The 18348-nt window shown below is 31.7% G+C and overlaps 1 protein-coding gene across 1 annotated transcript; it reads left to right on the forward strand.

Moving 5' to 3' along the window:
• Positions 1–6636: 6636 nt before the first annotated feature.
• Positions 6637–12414, forward strand: LOC127734746 (schlafen-like protein 1). Its single transcript, XM_052244750.1, has 4 exons — positions 6637–7289; positions 9139–9291; positions 10399–10541; positions 12148–12414. Exons 1-4 carry the CDS (start codon positions 7109–7111, stop codon positions 12178–12180), a joined length of 510 nt encoding a protein of 169 aa, XP_052100710.1. The 5' UTR covers positions 6637–7108; the 3' UTR covers positions 12181–12414.
• The last annotated feature ends 5934 nt before the right edge of the window (positions 12415–18348 follow it).

Consider the following 18348-nt stretch of genomic DNA (forward strand, 5'->3'; position numbering starts at 1 on the left):
ATATAATGGATGGGTATCTGAGATTTTTGAAAACTCTAGAGGAATCCGCCAAGGTTGTCCTTTATCTGCTTTACTTTTTGTTTTGTCAGTAGAAATTATGGCCTTGCGATAACGACAAAGCCCCGACATTAAAGGTATTCGGATTACTATTGATAAAAACACACATAGCATAAAAATATGTCAATTGGCGGATGTAGTTCAAAAAATGACATACCTAAAAGCTATGAATATAATCGAAACATTTGGTTCTTTTTTCTGGTCTGAGATTAAATCGTAGTAAAATCGAAGTAATCTGGATAATGACGCTCATTCATAGTATAGATAAAATTTAGAGCATACGCTGGACGGATCGACCAGTTCAAGCTTTAGTGATTTATTTTGGTCACAACACAAACGAATACGAAAAGTTAGATTGTTAACCTAAAATGGTCTAAAATAGATAAAATGAAATCCTTACTTATGGCATGGAATAAAAGAAAACTAACTATGATTTGAAATATATTGATTATAAAATTTTTGATACTACCAAAACTTACATTTTTGGCTACATAATTGTCCCAGACAAATACATTAAAGAAATTGAAAGCTGTTGTTTTAAATATATTTGGGAAGGTAAAAATTACATAGAAAAAAGAAATATACTTATTGGCGAATATCAAAAAAGGGGTTAAAATGGTTGACTTTGATAGTTATTTCAATCACTGAAAGCTTCATGGGTTTCCAAATTTACTACAACCAATCGGCCAAACTGGAAGATTATTCCTTCCAAATATTTCAACAATCTGGGTAAACATTTTTTTGTCTTTAACATGAATTTAGATAATGTAAAATCATTAAAAGAATTTGAAAAATATACCGGACTTTTATTTGCTAGTAATTTAAAGTTGGGTGAAAACAGGGGCAGGTTAAACAAATTTAAAGATCATTTTTCAAATTTCAGAAAAAAACAGATTATTTGGGGAAATAGATTCTTTAAAGATGTTTGCAACATAAGCTTTTTTTTCAAAATTGGGAAACACGTGGATTGATATATATTAACGACATATGGGATCGTGAGGAAAAGTTATCAGAGGTTTTTATTCTAGAACAGTTAAGCAGTTAAGTCAGATTTCAGAGTTTAAGATATTAAAATCCTCCATCCCGAAGGAATGGCAACAAGTTCTGATAAAAGAAAATTCTATAAAGAGTAAAATCAATATTTGTAAGGATAAATTGAGAAAGGGAAATAGACAAATACAATCAAAAGATTTTTATAATATAATGTTCTATAATAGTTAAGTAGATCAAACATATAAACAGGCAATTGGTATCAATATTTGGTCAAGATATTACTTAAAGTTAGATTACAGGCCACATATGTCATTCGTAAACGATTTTATATCAAAATTATCAAGAGAGAACTAAATGAAAATGTTTAGATGGAAACTGCTACATTATATTATTCCCACAAGGCAGTTGCTACTTAAATGGAAAATTTTTAAAATAGTAAATATAATTTTTGAAAAACAGAAGAGAAAGATTACTTACATTTCTTTATCACATGTTCATTTTTAAAAGATTTTTTGGGATAAAATGGAACATCTTCTAACAAAATTCAATTTAAAAAAAAAGATATTAGTAAAACATATAGTATTTAGATACAAAATATCAGATCAGGTATATTGTTCTTTGACAGTTGCATTTACAAGTCATACTAAGTTTCAGAACAAAAATTGAAATGCTTGGATGTGTATGAATTGTTTATAAAGGAACTACGAAGGGTTATGAATGAAAGCAAAATGATTTCTCAAAATATATTTTTCATAAATTTAAAGAAATTGTCATAATAGAATAATTAATATATAATGTCATAGTTTATGTCATGTTTTTAAATAATATTCTGAGTATGTTCCTGACAGCTCAGAAGTATTTCACAGGAATACTCTACTGGCGCTTGGGCTTTGAAGTATAATTGTAACAGGCAATCTAAAGAATATATATTTGTTGTTAAAAAAAAAACACATAAATAACAAAGTTTAAGAGCACTGAGCACCATGATCATTAAGTTTTAGATTACAGCTGATCAAACAAGTTTTACCTAATTTTGAGATTTCTAAGTCCCCTAAATAAAAGATTACTACCATAATAAATATATTTGAAACAGGGTTACCACTGCAAAATAGTTACCACGACAGCAAGCTATAAATGCATGTTATTTCTGTGGTTGTCAATGGTCGCTGCAAATCAAATTTGTTTTTGTTTATTGTTTTACATATATCAGGCCGTGGATTTTTCTCGTTTTATTGTTTTAATTTTATCAACGTCGGTTCCATTTATAACTTGCTTTGTGGCATGGGTTAGCTAATTCCTTAGAGCCGTACGCTGGCCTATAGTAGCTTACTTCTACGACTCTCTGATTGGCAATCATACATGTACCATTACTTTATTTTTAAACAAGAAAGAGGTTTTGGTTATCATGTCGGCTGAAACAATGTTAACATGATATCTCTTATTCTTTCTAACTGCTACGAAAATGTTTTGGTCAATATGAATCTTTAAGACATATTTTATTTTTATATGTATACGATCGTTTTCTTCCCTGACTGAGTAGTACCCATTTGACCACGTGCATCTGACAGGGTAAAAAAAAACCCAATCGTGAATAAAAATACGAAGGTGCGGTATGATTGCCAATGAGACAACTTACCACCTGATACCAAATAATGAAGCCACTATAGGTCAGTGTACGACCTTCATCAATACTTTCGCGTAAACTGAACATTCAAATCGTATAGAAACAAATACAATCTGAGAATTATATATACCATTGTTGCTCTTTTTGTATATTTTGGTGAATGTTAGTAGCAATGCTCACACTGCTTATGGTGTAAAGTTTTGAACTACCGAAATAAAAGGAAGACGTTGAGAAAACAAAAATGACGTGTAGATATCTTTTGACCATTTGAGGAATATAAAATATAACCATGAATCTAGGAATTGTTTAAAGCTTCAATGTTGTCGAATTTATTATCGTGGAATATTAATTAATAGCAAAATGCGAATGGATGGTATTTCGAACTGTCCATAGGCTTAATGTTGATGATAAAATTGCGGTGAGGGACAGACAACCAAATCTGATCTATAGTAATTACATCGTGGAAGTGAGTCCGCTAATTTTGCTAAGCGATTTAAAAAGACATACCGAATCCTCTAAAATTCTAAACAAATGAAATTCTTAAAAAATTAATAACGCGACAAGTAAAATATGAATCTGAAATATTAAAGAATTTGATATACTTACATACGACAGCATAATTAATTGGCCCTTTTTCCCTTTTTAATACTCCACCTAAATTGAAAGTGCTTTTCTTTTACACAGTTAAATACTTACATTTTCTATGTGACCTTTCAATGTCTGTTACAGAAATCGACGTTCGTCAAAATACATATTGCATTTGCTATTTGTGTAGAATATATTGAACGCATTATATATCAAATGACTTGATTCAATGATAAATAATTCATTTTACACAGACATGAAAACATTAACAAGACCATGTTTACACATTATTATATCAAAGTTAAGCGTGTCCTTTTTTATATTTAACGTGCATTTATAGATTGACCTTCATAATGTCAGATTTAAAATTTGAAAGTAAAAATCGAAAAAAGATACTACATAAGTCAATGCAATGGGACACCTTGAACATTGTACAGTTTTTACTTCTTGGAACATCGCTAAAAGCCATCGAGCAATTATCAGTACGAAGAACATTCAAAGAGTATCAAAATGGGAGATACATCCTAATACGTGGTACAGTATATGTCAATGTTATGCCAAGGGCCAACTTGACTTTTATTTCTTGGTTCATCGCCAGAGAACACCACATTCAACTAGCAAGCTGGAGAACACACATTAACGGCCAACAGTTTAGAAATCAAGCTAAAAATAGTGTACATCATAAGTTGATGCAATGCCCGGGACACGCTTGTCCCTTGTTAGTTTTTACTTTTTGGTCCTGTTAACATGACATGCCTTATTGCCTTTTTCCAATCATGAATTAAAAGTATGATTCGATAATAAATTAGATAAAATCTAAACAACGTGTTATTTCCAATCAGTAATCAGTGTGATTTAAAGGGGCACTAGCTGTCAAAATCATGTTCACCGATTTGACTCAAATTTTCATATTCGACTTATAACATACTAAAACGTATATCCAAATAAAAAAGTCTAAAATAAACAATTTACGATGCATAAACTCGAAATAATGTATCGGCATTTCGTGTGTATTTTAGTCTAGACGCCATCTAATTAACCATCAGGGTGACCTTCCGAAGAATGCCGACGGTTATATAACCCGTTGTAAACATAAACATAGATATAAATAGATAGCGAACTCGTGCAATTGGATTTTTCAAGGTCTGTTTGATTTCATATTATAGGTCAGAACAATATGTTAATAACCGTTTTTAACTGTATAAGAATAAGTTTGTTTTAGATCGATTCGCAAATCAAATCGTTTACCCTTGTTTCACTTTCAATGTTGACATTCTTTTCCTTTTACTAACTGATCACGCCTAGTTCATGCGTAACCCATCTCTAGCTAAGAGGTTCAATTGAAGTTTACATGAATACGGATTTGATGAGGTCGAATTATTCACTTCCGTTATGAGTTTTCCTTTTATCTAAAGAACTACGGACTTTATGTTTATTTGTTTTGTTTTGAATGAAGTTTGTTTCATTTACAGGTAGATTGATTTTAAATTGCTGACCACGAGTATTCATTCACTGTATGCAAAAAAGTTATTGTTATATATGTTTTTAAAAAAAAAAGAGATTTTTGATTATCTTCAGAAAATACTTGAATTGGATCTCTATTCCAAATATATTATGTATGTGCGTAGTCCTGATTGCAGTTTTACAGTAACATTTACGGAGCAGAAGGTGTTTTCTAAGTTTATTTAACTATTACCACGATAATTCAGGTGGTCGTGGTAAAAGAAAAATGCATATAGATCACGCTAGCTGCAAAATTTGGATTACTTAATTTTTCATTGATATATTTCGTGGGCATTGACACCTAATAAAATTTCACCGTACTAATATGGATCAAATTGACTAACATTTTGAACTATTTTTTTTCGATATCTATATTTGTTTCTGAGTAGTACCAATAACAGTAAATGTTAAAATTAATTTATAGCATCAGCTTTACTAGTGACCTTGACCTAATTTTCTTTTTGAAGGACCATTAACCATTACATCAAAATACCCTATGTATCAATAACTTACCTTTTATGAGTTACATCAACATACCATGTATGTCGAACACAAAAAAGGAAATATCTTTTATTACATGTAACCGAATCGCTTCGTTCCAAACTGAACACATCATGCTGAGGAAGTTATGAACATTGTGTAGAAAATCATCAAGCTACATATATCTTTTACAGTTTCGGAGTTGCGATAAAAAGTAAACCAGTTTACTTGGAGATGACTCACACGTGTTCGGTTAAAAACGGTGACTTTCAAAATTAAAACTATTCGATATCATATCCGAAATATATAATCGAAATGTTACGAAACAAAAGCGACATTTCAGAAACAAAAGCGGCCAAGGAACAAAAAAAAAATAATCAGAAAAAAATCAAAAGGTCTTTTCACGGAATAACAATGTTAATGGCCTTCTTTAATGAGGTGATATGAAAATGACTCAAATTGCATTTTTGATCTAAAATTATATTGGTTAAATCCAACAAAATACTCCTATGTCGTTATTCCAGCTGTAATATGGTGTTCCAATATAACGTGTCTGCATAGACTATTTCCAGATAAACAGAAAGGAATTGCATACCTTCCTACATTTTGAAAACTTAAAACTTTGTACACATATCTAAAAAAGCAAACGAATGTTTAAAATATACAATTGAATTATTAAGATAAATCTCGCCATCGCGATCCTCTATTTTACAGCCTATCTGATCTTTTTTTTTTAATCCAGGTTTTGCGTGACTGGCTTTTTGGCCATAGCACGAGATTTCGAATATAACAAAATAATCTGGTTATAATATGTTTACCCCAAATTGTTTTTTTTTTGTGTTTAACTTGAATTTAATAAATGATAGTAGTTCATACGATAATGATCTTACAATCAAGCGTACGTTTCATGCCAATCATCAACAAGATCACTGAACCAAATAAGATGTGTACAATTGCAAACGCTTTAGATGTATAAAACACTGCATTTACTGCACCAATATATTTTGTTGGTACCAACATTTAATTATTTGAGACAATGTATGAAAAAATAATTATTGTGTAATTAATGTATACAAATGCATATATTTTGAATGAATATATATTTTTAACACATATTTTGTTTTCATATGCACATATATTTATTTATTATTAACATCTATAAATCGTTTTTATCACATACATTTTGCTTTTGAATATACAATTATGTTTATGACTATGCATTTCTTTTTATACGTATATATTACTGTAATGAACATATATCTCATTATACGAAGACACATTCATTTTCTATAAATAAACATTTATTTTTATGAAATACATATATATATTTATTTACATTTAATGTTTTAGAATATTGTAAATCAATACTGTTACGTTATATGTCACAGGTAACATCTGCTCTATAGAGCTATATGACGATGAAACCGGAAATAAGATGCTTCATAGATAATTTACAAAATGTTCTTATCGTCGCTGGTCTGTACAGCTACATGTATTATAACTCTATGAAGACGGTGGTGACATCTTAATCTAACAAAACATTTTGATAAAAAGGATCTTTATTTTGACATGTCTACCAGCAATCATAAAGTAATAATAAGAAATATTACGAATAGTAGAATCATCAGTGATTCCAATTTAAAGGATTCAATATTTGAATTACTAAACATGTGCAAAAATATTTATACTTTGAGGAACTGTATAAAAATAAAGAAGGAAAAGAAGCAGAGGTATGCTGTAATTCTTCTAAGAAATCCAAACGAAGTTTTTGAAGTATTAGACCGCTTAAAGAACCGGCGAAGCAGGAACTCCCTTGGATTCGATTTTTAGACACTAGCTGATAAAGATGTAGACATCGACGTTGAGATGGAATTGCCTGGAAGATACTATCGAAAAGGTCAACATATAGGCAGAGATACTAGACAAATGGAATTCAAACTTGGTGGAGGAGATTATGTCAAAAAATATTTGAGGGAAGATGTTCTTAAGTATGTATGTGGGTATTTAAACGGAAGAACCAAAGGAACTCTGTTCATTGGTGTAGATGGTAGGTTTGACACGCGCCTTTTCAAATCATTGAACGTTATCTTGTAATGAGTTATAATATTTAACGTCAATCGTGTTGATTTATTCGTTTTTTAAAGACCGATTAACAAAGATATTTATGTCAACATTTTGTTTATAACTGAGCCTACTGCCTCTTTTCTTAATTGTCGACATGTCTACATAAATGTATTTAAACGTCTTCAATTTTAAAATTACTAGGCACAGGTATATATTGTGGTAGGGTTAAAACCATAACAACCTGCCCTCAAACCCTTTTTCCTATAGTGACCATATGTCTTAAAATAAAAGCCACTAAGAAAATATCACACATATATATTTTTGAAGAGTATTATATAAAGCATTTATCTTTTTCAAACTCCATATAACCTGTCTGTAATGTAAAATAGAAATTTCGAATGCTCAAAATGTTCTTTGTGAAAGTTATATAAAAAGTTAAATTCAGATAGTTGAACAAAAACAGGAAAGTGTAATAAATCATTGTATGAGGTGAAATATGTCTTAATAAAGATTATTTTATACTTTCTTATAAGAGAATAACTGACGTCGATAATAAGACGTCGATTTATCTCAGTGCCAATTATTTTTTTGATATAATATTTTCAGAAAATGATTTTTATAAATGAAATCTCCTTAGCAGAATTGAAAACAGTAACTTACTAAATAACCCTGTCATAAATGGAATTGTTGCTTTGGGAAAAAAATCATGTAAATGTACGCTAATGTCTGCCAATTTACTTTTTCAAAAAGGTCTTTGAACAGCAACTTTTTTCTGACAAAAGAATTTATTAAATACTGTAGATAAATATTCAAAAGTTGGAATATCTTTCAGTGTTGTCTGATCTTTACATCCTTAAAATAACACAGTTATAATGGGAAAACTAAGCATGCATTATGACATGCATATGCTTGCTTATCATGGTAGTTAAACGCAAACATTCTATTTGATTTCGCTCAAATACATAAGATTGTTGTCATTCTTCCATTTCAATTTATGTTGTATATTTGAACGTTGTAAAACCTTGCTTAAGAAATTCCGCCATACAATTATAAATACGCAAGATTTGATAGCAAAAACTTTAAATTAAAAAGTTTGAGTGTTCATCCGGCAAAACGAAACTGAAAAAGAAAGCAAAATATATAATTTGAATGTCATTTACGGTATCTACTATATCACAATTTAAAAGCTCGCCTTTAACACCATCAAAATGGTGGACTTTTCAACATTTTTGGAATTACCAATTTAAGGTCAAATCAATCAAGATAATCTTGAATATTTCAACATTTTGATACGGCCCTCTTCTTTATCAGGGCGGAGTGTTGGTGTCATTATTAGTGTCTGTAAAGAAGACTTTCCGAAAATGTCTTATAAGAGTATACATAGTTCAGGGTTAAGATCTGAAATGATGATGTGTGTTGGGTGTGACATGTTCCAAGGGAAAAACTTATGGTAACTTGGCCGTTCTAATCTAGGCTATTACGACTTTATATCGTGTATGTGAGTGGTTTTTAACCATTTATGAGAACCCTTATTTGCATTGGAAAGGTCTTGCAATGACAAACAATAAAATTGAGAATGGAAATGGGGAATGTGTCAAAGAGACAACAACCCGACCATAGAACAGACAACAGCAGAAGGTCACCAACAGGTCTTCAATGCAGCGAGAAATTCCCGCACCCGGAGAATGCATACATGGTTGCGTGTGTTTGTCTTGTATTTCTGTCACGTAGTGTTGTCATTTTAGCGATATTTTTTAACATTGTCATAAAGTGGGAGGTTTGGCTATCCATTAAACCAGGTTCAACCGACAAAGAAATGTGTATTTTTTCAGATGATGGTCATGTTGTTGGTGTCAATTGTGATGAAGAGGATAAGATTCGTCGAGAGTATATCGACCAAAGCATCAGAGCAATAAAACCACCTGTCGATAATAAGGACTATAACGTAGAGTTTATTCCCGTGGAAGCGAATGGAAAATTAAGAGGTCATTTTACAAATGTTTTCTTTGTAGTCTTTTTTTTTATATGCTGAATTTTGTTTTCCGATTCTGATTTGTGTGTAGTATGTTCCCTTTTACAGACATTCTGATTGACATACTTTGATGTTGCAAATATGTTATATAGAAAAGAATAGGTGTTCGTACGAGTCCATGGACAAATGACGTTGATTTAAGCAATCATAAGTCACCGTTCGGCCCATAAATGATTTTGACATGACAACATGTGAAACAATTAACACGAAAAATCAACAACCATAATTTATGGCAAAACATAAAAGAAAAACAGATATACAAATGTAACCAACAAAAAATACTGATGATCTCATCTTAGATTTATAAAAAAAGAAAAGATATGGTATGAGTTCCAATGAGACAACGCTCCTTCCAAGTCACAATGTATAAAACGTTAACAATTATAAGTGAAAAAGTACGGCCTTCAACAAGGAGCCTTGACTTACACAGAACAGCAGGCTATACAGGGACTCGCAATGATTACTGTAAAACAATTCAAACAGGAAAACCAACGGTCTAATCTATATAAAAAACGAGAAACAAATATGATCCATACCAACAAACGACAACCACTGAACAACAGGCTCTTGATACCAGAATTAAAATTAATGGAATAACATGCTTTCGACTTGGGACATGCCTATTCAGAAATCTATTCAGAATGTGGCGGGGTTAAGAAGATTTATGAGCACTCAATCTCTCTGGCCATGGACAAAAGTGTAACAGCACAACATAAGAAAAAATGTTACAATCAGTTGTAAATAGATTAACTCATCGACACCAAGCATTAACAATCAGGTCTAAAGTTGCGATCTTATATCTGTGACTTTAAAATGAAGAACAGCAATTTCATAGCTGGATATTGCCAAGGGCATGTATCAAATATATTTTTGTTATCTTTTTTGTTTAATTGAAAGAAAACAAATATCATATATCTCTCCATATATACAATTATAGCTTATTGCATTAAAACGTAAAATGTATATTGCATATAACAAAAGAATTAAAGGAAAGTTTATTTTAATATGATCTAATATAGTAGATTTCAACCTGTCGCACATTGTATAATTTACATTGCAGCCAATTGTAAAGTAATTGAAATAACAGTCTACAAGAAAAAACAACTCAACAGACTTTTTGACAGTAAAGGTCACGTGTATATGAGACGTGAAGGTAGTGTATCAGATTTTACTGCAGCTGAAGTACAAGATTGGATTTTTCAGGTATGGGGATTTTAGGTAAAATATAAACATTATCTACTGTATTGTAATTACTAAAATATATATCCTGCACTACTGTTTAACTGCAATTTTAGTAGCATTAAAATGACTATGTGCCAAAATATTGACCTGTTAATGATACCGAAGTAACGTCCTTCTCGCCAAAATTATAAGCACGGAACAAAAATGACACACCGATGTTGCAAATAACGTTCTCCTAGATTTAAAAAATACGCAGCTTGATTTAAATGTAAGCAGCTACATGTAGACTATAAAATGCACAACTACATTTAAATACCACAAGTACTAAATCTCTACAAATCAGGTTATCATGAAAATATACTGATACGTTGCTTTTGTTTCAGTTTATTTACGAAGCCGACAAAAAGGTACACATGTCTGTGGTACTGAAAACCAGTCGTTTTCGGAAAAGCTACGCATGAATGAAAAGCTTTAATGCAACCAATATGTCGTTACTCTGTATAAATATTCAGTAGATCTTTGTTAATGTTACGCAAAATTCTAGTTGCTTATTTCTTATATTCCATTTGCATATTTTTTGCATTCTAGTTTCATCTGTCATTTTTAGCTCCACATTCTTAGATTAACATGTAGCTATGCAATTTAAAAATCTAACCTTGTATTCTAAATTAATCTGTGTATTTTATTAAATCTAGCAAATGAATGTAGTTTTTGCACGGTAGTTGCGTAGTTTTGTTGTGCATTTTAAACATAATTTTACTAGAAAGATGTGTCATAGATTTCCACATTATTGACACTGTATCGACCAGTTATAATCATTATTGCCTGGATATTCCGATTTCAATTTAGTTTTTTTGGAAAGGTTTTTATAAGTAATTGTGGATTAAGCATCGTTATTACAATTATCAATTTCGATAAAATATATTTTTTGTCATCTAACAAGGATTATTTGTAATACCTTAAAGTAAAATAACAAAAATCACAACTCCGAGGACAATTCAAAGCGGAAAGTCCCTAATCAAATGGCAAAATTAAAAGCTCAAACTCATCAAACGAATTGATAACAACTCTCATATTTTTGACTTGGTACAGGCATTTATGTAGAAACGGTGCATTAAACCTGGTTTTATATCTAGCTAAACCTCTCATTTGTATGACAAATATACACACTAAATATATTTACCTTACAGTTTCAGAAAAATCAAAAAGAAACAAAATGCATTCCAGAATACTTTAATTAATATCCTTTTTCAAAGAAAGCAAACCTACCAGTATAAAATTCGAAATGTTTACGCCCCTGTGACACTTTTTTTTTTATGCCGTTTAATATATTTTTTTTTGGTTGGTTTCCCAAATTCTTCTCTAAAAATAAGTCAGGTAAAGAACACAAAGAAAGCATTCGAACAATGCAATAATGAAAAATTTTGATTATAAATCAAGGTATGAATTATTCGGTTAATCCAATAGAGACGGTATATACATACGAACAAATAATATTACAATCATGCGTTGGATAACTATATTGCAATAGTTCCAATACAGAACTTTTGCTTTGATTTCATATTTTTTTTGTTTCCAAAGTAGTCATTGATATTTAATAATTTAGTTTTATTGTGTCTTTTAACAGAACCGTCCAGCGAAAAAGTGCACTTTGCTATGATATTCAGATATCAAAAGAACAGTATTTGGTTGGATACCAACGTGCTTTCGACTACCACTAACTGTTCCTCCAGTACACAATAGGATCTTAATCAATTGCAAGAAACTATCTTTATTTTGAAATGATCTCATTATGTCAGGGTAATAAAACCATCATCTGTATATGTCACAAATATACATGAATGCTCTTTCGTTTTAGTTAATTAAGAAATCCTAAAAAAATCTAAATTGATAACAAAAATACCAAGCTCCGAAGAAAGAAAAAGGATTGATAGTTATAAATCTACCAAACCAAACACTCGACCAAACCAAATAACGGAACGACTGGATAACAACTGTCATATTTTTGACTTGCACAGGCATTTTCCTGTTTGAGACTCGACGTTATTAACCATGCCCAGTAGGCAGTTCCTCAGTATTGACAAAAATCATCATGGGTATGGTCATAATTAACTGTTTACAAAAATATGATATTTTTCTTAATACTAAGGATTTTCTACCTATAACTATAAGGCCATGAGAACGCCAATGTGGCAACAGGACGTAGAACTTTTGAAAACACGCGTGCTGATGTAGATAACCCAAATGGGTGTGAAATAGCTGAAAGGTATGAAATAACCGCTAGAACTTATGTAGAGAACAAAATGTTTTGCTCTTAAAAACTACTTTTCAAAATAAATAATTCTCGAAAAGGCTAGCAACAAAAATGCATTTATATTATTGTGCGAATTTTGCTTAATTCATAATCATGCTCGTATAAATTATAAAACTAGTACTTAACTGTTTCACTGCTGCTGCTTTCCTTATGGAAATCTGTTTTCCAGGAACACTAGTAGGCCCAATGACCTTCCTCATTACAATTGTAACAACGAGTCTTTAGTAAATGCTCCACTAGGGCGATGAAAAAGATCAGACGTAGCCTTTTGTTCACCTTGATTCCTATAAATAATGGCAACAGCTGTTCAATAGTCATAAATCGATTTAAATGAAACAAATCACGGTCACAAACCAAAACCGAGGAAAACACATCAACTATAAGAGGAAAACAAAGTACCAACAGAAACACTGAACTGCTACAAAAAAAAACCGCCAACATACATGAAAACGAACTATTTGATAACAACTGCCATATTCCTGACTAATACGGGTTTGGACGGTAATTTTTAAAAGATTTTTCCCTCCTCTTCGTATTAACTCGATATTCTGCCTGCTTTAGCCTGGTATCCTCTTCTTTTTTATCGGTTAACGGGTCGTCCATAAACTTTTCAACAACGCCCTAACCGTACTCGTTGGCTATACGGAGTAGCTTGTCCCACTTGCAAGTGAATAATTCGACCTCATTGGATCGGTATTCATGTGACCTTCAATTCAAATCATTAGCTAGAGATTGGTTATGCATGTATTAGTCTAGTTCAGTCATTAAAACGAACAGAACATTGAAAGTGAAATAAAGGTGAACCATTTCGTTGACTGATTCGATCCACAAAAAATCATTCCTATACAGGTAAAAACGATAACTAACTTATTTCTTTAACCTATAACATGAAATCAAACAGACATAGAAAAATTCAATTGCACGAGGTCGCTATCTAATTAGATTGATGTTGATGTTTATATCGGGTTATAGGACTGTCGGCAGTCTTTGGAGGTCATCTCGATAGTAACTTAGATGGCGTCTCGACTTAAATACACACGAAATCCTGATAAATATTATCAAATACATGCATTGTTAACTGTTTATTTCAGACTAATTGTAATTTGGATATACGTTTTAGTATGTTATAAATCAAGTATGAGAATTTGAGTCAAATCAGTGAACATGATTTTGACAGATAATGCCCCTTAAAACAAATAATTCAAAGTTTGGTGACTGTGAAGAACGTATATATCTTATCGAACTTGGAATAAAGGATACATATCTTGACATACATCTAGAAATTAACAATGAGGGTCGATTGAGAATAAAACTATACGGAGATAATTTGAATTTCCTAACATAAACTTACCATTTCTATGTAGCAACATTCCAACAGTGTCTGCAGTTGGAGAATATATCTCACAGTCGATACGATATTCCAGAGGTTGCATTTCTTATCATGATTTCCTTGGTGAAGGGTTGCTGCTTACAAAGAAAGTATTAAACAAAGAATTCAAAGTGATAAAGTTTAGATAATTCCTTCGAACATTTTACGGACGCCATAACGAGTTAACTATTACAAAATTGCAGTTTATGTTCTCGTCCTCTTTTTCTCGAATGTGACATACAGAGATAGACTTATCACCGGCTTTGTAATAACAGAAATAACATGACTTGTGCCATTTATGGAGCAGGATCTGCTTACCCTTTCGGACCACCTGAAATCACCCCTTGTTTATGTTGAGGTTCGATTTGCTCAGTCTTTCGCTTTTCATGTTGTGTTTTGTATTCTGTTGTTTGTCTTTTGGTCATTTATCGATTTTTTGCTATGACAATGTCAGCTCGTTTTCGACTGATGATATGGTATGATTGCCAATAAGATGACTCTCCACCAGAGACCGAAATGGCATAGAAGTCAGCAACTTTATTTCACCTCACGGCCTTCTACAATGAGCAAAATCCATACCACATAGTCAGCTGAAAAAGGCCCCGAAATGACAAATGTGAAATCTAACGACACGATTTAAGTTCAAAACAATGAACGAAATACAAATATGATATACCGCATAAATAAATTTTAAACTGTTTTATTAGTCCAATATCATACTCGCAGTTCTGTTTTATTGCTGTTTGTAACACTGGTAGGTGAATAGTTTTGATTATACAGGCAATCACAGACGTCTTAAAATATACAGTCCTTTTGCAAATTAAAAGGTTAGCTCCGCCCGATCAGTTGAAGAAAATCTAATAACAAGATATAAGAAGATGAGGTATGAGTGCCAATTAGACAACTCTCCATCCAAGTCACAATTTGTAAAAAGTAAACCATTATAGGTCAAAGTACGGCCTTCAACACGGAGCCTTGGCTCACACCGAAAAGCAAGCTATAAAGGGCCCCAAAAATGACTAGTGTAAAATCATTCAAACAGGAAAACCAACGGTCTAATCTATATAAAAAACGAAAAACGAGAATACCACATCAACAAAAGACAACCACTAAACAACAGGTTCCTGAATAAGGACAGGTGCAAACAAATATAGCGGGTTTAAACGTTTTAACAGGCGCCAACCTTCGCCCTAACCTGAAATAATCCCAACATAGAAAGACACACTACAAAATAGCAATTGAAATGGCTTTTCTCAATCAAAAGACATATTAACATTAACAAAAACAAGTAAACATACACGGAACGAATAAATTTGATCTACGACACAATGTAAATACTAAATTAAATAAACAAGGGGGAGTTTGATTTAAAACAAAATCAGAAAGACAACTATGACCTTTGACAAAATGCCGTTAAATAAAATAACGTACACAGGTAAATAAAAATAGTTTTGTTGTAAGGAGTACATGGAATACGGAAATATTTTTCACAAAACAAATACATTTGTTGTTCACAGTACGAGTAGAGAAGTGAACATTTATCGTCATCCTAAATACTTATCAAAGGTGGTATATATTAAAAATAGTGAGACGAGATATTACACAAAATAAGTAAACATTAAATATCAAAAATGCATTACAAATTGTATCAACAGGTCAAATTAACACGAAAGTACAATTTGAGAGTACTCGAACCCATTTAGGGTTTTTTTTTTTAAATATTTGTGGCAACGACCTCACAATCATCAGAAAGAGTACCTATGTCTTCAATTTTGGGTGTAGCCCACTGCCTGTGACAAACCTCGACTGAATCCCTTTGTATTTAAATATGTGTTTCCATTTATGGACGTATGACGAGATGTCCAAGTATTGTCTTATGGCACAAATGTAGTCCAATTGGGGAAAATGTGGGTTGGTTGTAATTAATAGCTATTTATTTGTAATTGTAAAAGTTATTGAGACAAGCGAAATGCAATATTAAAGAGGGATAGTCACAAGGATTTCAAAAATAGTTGGTAAGACCACCATTACCTGCATCTTTCTAAATGGCCACATGTCGATAATAATTGACATAAATAGATCAAACTTATTTTAAAATAAGCGTTGTCAGCGAAAGAGATTATTCTATCATAAAAATCTTAACAAATGCAACCAAACTGTTTATCAAATTTTTAATTTTTTATATAAGTTCCATTTGAAATCAATTATGAATATTTGCAATTCAAAAGGTCTTTCAAACGAAAAAAGATCCTGACATTATTCCGATACAGATCGTGATATAAGAAATCTGAGACATGGTTTTGGAGCCTGTAACATGTACCTTAGGAATATGAGAATTATAACAAATAAAGAAAATCCTGTTCGTTTTTTACCTTAAAGCCATTACACAGCTTTATGTATACACTATTGATGGATTTCGAATACTTTCTCCTTCCATAGAATATAAAAACTTACATTATAACATAATATTAGTTCATCAAAAACGAAAGTAAAAGTAAAAATGGAATTAGGTTAAACATAATTTACAAACAGGGTTACCAGCGTTGGATTTGAACTGCTCCATGTATTTAAACTCTAAAGACGGTGGTCACATTTGATAATTCATTTTGATAAAAATAATATTTATCTCGAAATGTCTAACAGCAATCATAATGTGATAATAAGCAATCTTTCTAAAAGTAGCAGTATCAGTGATTATAACTTGACAGATGCCATATATGATTTACTAAATACATGCATGAACATTTCTACTTCAAGAAACTGTATACAAATAAAAACTAAAGACGAACAGCGGTCAGCTGTGATTCGTCTACGATCTCCTACCGAAGTGTCCGATGTATTAGACCGCTTAAAGAACAGGATCAGCAGAAACTCGCTCGGATTTAGCTTTCAGAGAATAGCAGATATGTATGTAGACATTAACGTTGATATGGAATTACCCGCTAAATACTATCGAAAAGGTCAACACATAGGAAACTAGACAAACAGAATTCAAACTGGGTGGAGGAGATTATGTTAGAAACAATTTGAGGGAAAATGTTTCAAAATATGTATGTGGATATTTAAACGGTCGAACCGAAGGAACTCTCTTCATTGGTGTGGATGGTAGGTTTGTCAAAAAAATTGACACGTACCTCTTCAAGTTATTTAAACTTCCATTGTCTAACGCTCTTTATTGATTAACTGTCATTATAATTAAACAACCTTATCTTACGACTTGTAAACAATATAGTAAAGAAAAATAAATATGTCCGCACAACAAATTGCCTTCGTCAGTGTCAGTTTTTGTTTTATATGTTATAACATATGAAATTATTTGTACTGCTTAGTACAATATAAAATTATATTTCTTCATCGATCTTATACAGTATGTAGTTGTGTCATTTAAAAGTATCACAGACCATGGATATTTTACTTTTGGAACACCTAGGCTCACCAACAGTTTTGTAATAGGGTTTGTGTAACTTAAAATCTTGACTTTTCTGAGAAGTGCTTTGTGATATTTGATGTCTCAACCCTTTTACACAAGTATTCCTCAGACTAAACTTTAAGAGAGATTGACCGAATTAGTCCAATTTTCATTAAAATTAACGCGTTAACGATTGCCCCTTGATATCTTCTCCCTATTTTTACATTCATTTTACTTCCACGAATATGGTTGTGACAGAAAATGAGGTAAAATGATAAAAGTGTTATGTAAAGATCAGTAGCAGGAAAATAATTTGAGAACAACCGTGTTTGAGGAACATACCATCGTGCATTTAATATAAATGTTCCAGATATATATCTTAGTGCTTTTTTTTATTTTTCAATGTTTGTATTGTTTATACCGGTAAAGACTTGTCTATCCTTTTTTCAATTTAAAACATTTGCATTCGGTCAAGTTTCAGGGTTAGAAACTCTACTTGAAGGACGGTAAACGGATTTAGCGATATATTAGGGATAGATAAGAGTCAATAACCAATCAGATATTGCGTGATGCCTTACCTCACTTGATATTATTTATCAAAGTATTTTACAGAAGCACATGACAGGTGTCACATGTGGGGCACGATCTGTTAACCATTTTGGACACCTGATATCACCCCCGAGTTTTGGTTGCTCAGTCTTTAGTTTTTTTGTTGTTGTGTTTTGTTTACTGTTGT

This window comes from Mytilus californianus, unplaced genomic scaffold (genome assembly GCF_021869535.1).
Source record: "Mytilus californianus isolate M0D057914Y unplaced genomic scaffold, xbMytCali1.0.p SCAF_3, whole genome shotgun sequence".
NCBI lineage: Eukaryota > Metazoa > Mollusca > Bivalvia > Mytilida > Mytilidae > Mytilus > Mytilus californianus.